At 46.0% G+C, this 6,104-nt stretch overlaps 1 protein-coding gene across 1 annotated transcript; it reads left to right on the top strand.

The window, feature by feature from the left end:
• The first annotated feature begins 485 nt into the window (after positions 1–485).
• LOC125539506 (chaperone protein DnaJ-like) lies at positions 486–3,126 on the top strand. Its single transcript, XM_048702977.1, has 4 exons — positions 486–768; positions 2,412–2,508; positions 2,598–2,652; positions 2,738–3,126. The coding sequence occupies exons 1-4, from the start codon at positions 634–636 to the stop codon at positions 2,841–2,843; spliced, it is 393 nt and encodes a 130-aa protein (XP_048558934.1). The 5' UTR covers positions 486–633; the 3' UTR covers positions 2,844–3,126.
• Positions 3,127–6,104: the final 2,978 nt, after the last annotated feature.

The following is a 6,104-nucleotide window of genomic DNA, read 5'->3' as shown; positions in this document are numbered from 1 at the left end:
CTGCAGCCGCGAGGGGGAAACCCGCGTATTCCCGGGTTGGGGTCGGGATTTTGCCGCGCCCCTCAAAATTTTTTACGGGTCGGGGCAGGATGCGAGGTCTGAACGGGCAGGTTTTTCCGTCCCTACCCACATTTTGGCGGTTATTTTGCGGGTCGGGGGCGGATGCGGGGTCTGCTAGAGTTGCTCTAAAAAACAAATCATAATTTGGAATATTTCCAAACCAGTCAACCTGATCCCTAGACCACGACCATGTTAGACGCGAACCATGCCGCTGTTGACATCTCGCCGCCACCGCCAGAGATATTGATATTCACCGCTTGCAAGACTGATTAAGTAAATCCGAAGATGCAAAACATAGATTAATTTTAAAAAATCAGAATTTTTTAAATTTCGGATCGTGTGTTGCACTTACATAACTACTACTAGTTCTCAAAAACAAAAACAAAATGTTAAACCAACCCAAAACGGTTGGCTCGAAAGTTCATTGTGAAGAACATGTAAAGCCCAAAGATCCGACGTCCAACTAGTGAGAGCTCAAAGTGGCCCAATTATCAGTGGATAACGCAACCCTGAAAATGTTTGAGAGGCTTCTGGAAATCCGTGGTGTAGTAAGCGGCTAGGCGGTAGCCACCGATGCCTGCGACGCCGGCGGCCAGCCCCGGTTGCGCTGGGCTGCCGGCGCAACCTCCGACGAGCTCACTCCCCGGATTTGAAGGCCCCCCTAGCCGGCTGGGCGTTCGGAGGCCGGCATGGGTCGTCCGCACCGAGGTGAGCTGAACTTTTCCCCCTTTGTCCCATTCCTTCTGCTCTGTTCCCGTGTCCGCAATTCGTCGAACAATTGATAGGCTGGAAGCACATAGTTTAGACCTTTAGCAACAGTAGCTCGTATTCTCTTCACGGGACTGCTTTGGCTGCAAGGCGTCTGTGAATTGTTCATCTATGTAGTGTGGTCTGGCAGCGTCCCGTTGAAGAGCGGTGCAGAAGAAACAAGAAAGGGTGGGGAAAAAATAGCAGGAATCCAAAATGAAAGGTGAAATAAACAGAAAATTAGGCAGAGCTTGTATTTTTGTTCTCGCGGCCTTTTAGAACAGTGAGGTGGAAGTGGAACTGCTTGTACTTCCAGGTAGTTTTTGGGATATTATGGTAATGGTAAGGCTGAGAAGCATGGAGAATGGATGTTGCACAAGTTGCCCGAGTGGCTGAGTGGGTGGGGGTAAGCAGCATTGCAGAATGAGTAAGTCATGCAATCCGGTAGGAGTGGCCAGTTCATGTGCAAATATTGCGGTAGACAACTTCAGTTATGCATCAAATGCTTGTTTACAGACAGAATAACCAGAGTTACATGTAAACCTTGGATTGATTTTTCAGAGGAAAAGGCCCATTTCATTGAGCTGAAACCAAATAGTTTACATGAACGCACTCGGGAGTAGGCTGACATGCCAAATCCAGTGGAAACTAAGTACTCTACTAGAAATTACAGCAAGGAAAACAAGCAATGCCCAAAGTTCAGGGAAGGGAACAGGCTACATTCTTTATGGGTTCGGAAAATATGACCATTGCACGACACACAGCACAAGTACGAAATCAGAACACAAGCCAGTGCCTTCAAGGTCCCAGTGGACTCTTGAGCCAGACGCTGTCTTCAAGCAGACTGCGGGAGGATTCCTGTGCACACTTCGCTAACCCAGCAATGTTGGCTTCCCAAGCAGCAGCAGCCTTAGGCCGGCAGACCAGATAGCGACGACAGCTTCAGCCACCACCCACTGCCCAGTTAGCCTGGATTTGGCCACGTCAGTGGAGGTGGGCTCCTGGCCAGCACCCATAAAGAACTTGTGATCTCCAGAATGCACTCTTTTGCATGATCGGAGCATAGAATTGCCCACTGAGAGCATGCTACAGCTATGCCCTTCAGAACTATCTGCACACCAAGCCATGAACATCTGTTAAAGCAGAGTTCATTTCTATGTTTCCTGAGAGCCCATAAGGTTGCAGCATGAACAAGGTTGATTGCCTGATGTTCTTGTTACTAACCCACCACTTAGCAACATACTCAAAGTCCACAGAACAGTTAGTCCCAAAGAGGGTCTTGATACCTTGGATTGTTGGCACGGTGATTCTTGTGACAGAACCACAGAAGACAAAACATACTCATGGTCGAGTTTACACTGGATAAATAAATTAAACAAAGTATCAATACGACGATGTATTATCTTGCCGCTTCCCTTGTGATCCTCCACCAAGTTCAGGGTATAGGAGGTTTTCACCTTGCAGGAGAAATGAGAAATAGCCAGATAGGACACCATGTCAGGCCAGATATACATTAGATGGTGCAAATAATTGAACATTGTGTGTCATTCTTTCACTTATTAATTGGTCAGTCCTCTGTTTTCTTAGTTGTGACCATGATGCAGTCTAATGTTAGGAGAGAAAGACCAAAACGACCTGATCCTCCATGCACCATCTGCAAAGGCACTGGGACAATAAATTGCCGCAACTGTTTCGGTAGAGGTGTCTATTTTACTCCCAAGCTATTTTCTCTTGCTAGTATGTTGATCCGTACTATCAGTTCTCATGAAAATCGGGCCTGAAATGTGCAGGAAGAATAAATCATGTCGATCTCGCCGTGCTCCCCAAGGGAGAATGGCCGCAATGGTGAGGACACCCCTACTCATATACGTCTAGCATACTGAGGTACTGAACACTGGCACATCCCTCTAACATAACTTTCAATTGTCAGGTGCCAAATATGCGGGGGTAGCGGCCTAGATTACTGCCACCGGTGCCATGGAACAGGTGAATATCGAGAACCCATGGGCTTTCACTTCACAGTCAATAGGAAATGAGTGTCGCACAGGCAGTGTTGGAAGGCCGGCCAAGTCAAATGGTCAGGAAAAAAAATGTCCCATTGAGGCCATAGGATTAACATTTGAATGAGCTGTGTGAAGTTACTGTGAAAACTTTGATCTTATGCTAATGCTGCAGAATTTTCTTGCCAGCAAAGAAACATTAGATGTAGATTATGATCAGAGGCTAAGGGTCTTCAGTTTTATCAACCGGCTAAATTTGTGTATGAATGACAGTGTGCATCTGAATGCTTTGTTCGAAAGAAGATGCCGATTTACCGCATCTGAGCACGTTACATAGGCATGCTGCATTTGTGTTGTAACCCATCGTTCCAAAGTTGAGCTTTCTACAGCTAAAACCGTAGATGGTTGTTTTGGTACAACAGTGTAGAAACAGGTTTTATTCCGTTTTCCTGATACAAGAGGATTTGTAGACTGCTATGCTTGGATCAGAAAACTGAGAACAAGTATTGGGGTGATGTGGTGTTTGGATATTTTTAGATCAGAGTTGCTAATGCACAATTGTTTCAATATTTGTAGAAGTACGGATGAGTGGCAGAAAGGTAAGGCACTGCCCCAGCGTTGTATCATGAACTGCAGGTCTGAAACCGTAAGCTGTGAGAGACTGAGAGCGCAGACCACAGCGTAACAGATCTCCGGGGGAATGCTTTGCACTCGGGATATAGAAGGTGGATATGTCCACGGCCGGTGTTGTCCATCAGGATCCCCTTCGGCCTCTTCACTGACATGTCTGCTGAATGAAACAAAGCTATCACTGCCCACCAGTGAGCGCCATTGCCTTTGCCTGCATACAAACATGGACTGAGCGATGGACTTGACAGGAAGCCGCTAGGATCTCGGCCACTCGCTTCTGCCGGCGGCTTTCTGTTGATTTCTTTTCTTCAACACATCCTATTCTTCACGTCGTTAAAATACGCCTCGAGTGCTGCGTACCAGGTTTTTTTGCCCCATATTTAACTTTACAGTACACTAGTATAAACAGTGGATTTCCCTGGAATGCATCAAACCGGAAAGCGTACTATCTTCCCTTATTTTTGAACTTGTTTCGCTTCTGAAGTTGATGCAAAATGCTTTTCGTTTCCAATGTATCATCTGAAACCAGTTAGGGCTCCACTGTTCTATCATCCCTTATTTTTGAACTCGTTTCGCTTCTGAAGTTGATGCAAAATGCTTTTCGTTTCCAATGTATCATCTGAAACCAGTTAGGGCTCCACTGTTCGAAAGCCGTGTATGCTGGAACAGTGGGAGCAAGGACAGGATGTGCAGCTGCATCGCCTCCGGTAGCGCCGAGATGCGGTCGGCTGCCTCCACCGCCGCGCCGAAATGGATGGATGGATCTTCTGCCGGCAGCCGCGGCCTCTTCGCGGTGGCGGCGCCGTCGGATTCCAGCGACATTGTCCTCCCCAGTCCCCTCTGCACTCACTCGCTCGCTCGCTCGCGCTGCTGCCGACTGTGCTGGTGGGATGTTGAAAGGGCCGGAGCGGGAGAGTCAGTGACTGGGGAGAGCAGCGGCGGCGCGCGGCGCGGGAGCAGCAGGCGGCGGGGAGGCGGGGCAGGCGAGCAGCTGAGCAGCGGCGGCGCGTGGCTGGCTGGCTTGTCCTCCGGTAGGGAACTCGGAATGGACTGATGGACTGGACTGGAAACGGGGGCTGGCTAGTGGTGCGTTCGTGCGTGGGCTGGCGCTGGATTGGGCCTTGATGGGCTACTGGATGGCTGCGCCGCAGGCCGTATAAAAATATCACTATCACAACTATCACAACAATTTGGTGCAGCTCAAAAAAAAACAATTTGGTAACACCCCCCCCCCCCCCCCCCCCCCCCCCCCCCCCCTCAACAAGAAAAGAAAAACAATTTGTTAACTTATCTAAATGCCTAAGAAATGTTGCCTTCTCTAGAAAATTGTGAACTGCCAGCAGTATCATTTTCTTATAACTTTACTTCCTCTTTATTAACTACCTCCATAGCCTAATACGAGACGTTATTGCATTTGAAATGCAATAACGTCTTATATTATGGTGCGGAGGGAGCAGTAAGCAGGTTTACATATTTGATCAATAGAGGAAGTAGCTTATAAGGATCATCTTCAGCCCACTCATTACAAAATGAAGATACGTAGCTATTTTGGTTAATTCATGTGCAACAACATTAGCTTCTCCCGGACAATACTCAAAGGATATAGAGACGAATTCACACGCCAGGTGATAACAATTATCAATGATGGCAGCAACATTACCAGTAAAATTGCTAACATATCTGCCACAATGTTAAATAAGAATGGTGACATGCGGTCCCCTTGCCTGAATCTCTTCAGGGTTTGAAAATAATGACCACTGACCTTAACTCAGCACTCACAACTTGAACATAAGAAGCCACTTGTTTCCTCCATTTATCCGCAAAACATTTTATGCAAAGGGCTTGTTGAAGAAAAGACCACTTTATTTTGTCATAGTCTTATTCAAAATCCACTGTAAAGATAACTAGATCGAGTTTCTTAGGCCCTGCTTGTTTTAGTTTTGCTTGAATTTTAATCACCTGTGGATTTGCTTTAGTGGCAAAGCTGATTATGCGAATCAGCTTCGCTACCGAAGTACACTTTGACGTACTTTAGCCAATTGCACTAAAAATGGCCTGAATCCAGCTTCACTAGCAAAGCTGATTTGAAATAGCTGTTCGTTTCAGATTCCATATTCAGCTTCGCTGGTAAAGCTAAATCTAGTCCCAAAATCCGAAACAAACAGGACCTTAGTGTGGAGCCCATGGACCGTCTCATGAAGGACCACCACTCCCTCAAGAATATTGCGACCATGCATATGAAGGAAATATGCCCTAGAGGCAATAATAAAGTTGTTATTTTATATTTCCTTATTCATGACAAAGGTTTAGTATTCATGCTAGAATTGTACTGATCAGAAACTTAAATACATGTATCAATATATAAACAAATACCATGTCCCTAGTAAGCCTCTACTATACTAGCTCATTCATCAAAGAAGGTTATGGTTTCCTAACCATAGACATGTGTTGTCATTTGATAACGAGATCATATCATTAGGAGAATGATGTGATGGACTAGACCCATCCGTTAGCTTAGCATATTGATCATTCAGTTTTATTGTTATAGCTTTCTTCATGTCAAATACATACTCCTTTGACTATGAGATTATGCACCTCTCGAATACCGGAGGAATACCTTTGAAGGAAATATGCCCTAGAGGCAATAATAAAGTTGTTATTTATATT

This window comes from Triticum urartu, chromosome 2, assembly GCF_003073215.2.
Source record: "Triticum urartu cultivar G1812 chromosome 2, Tu2.1, whole genome shotgun sequence".
Taxonomy (NCBI): domain Eukaryota; kingdom Viridiplantae; phylum Streptophyta; class Magnoliopsida; order Poales; family Poaceae; genus Triticum; species Triticum urartu.
This window is presented reverse-complemented; position numbering and strand designations above follow the sequence as displayed.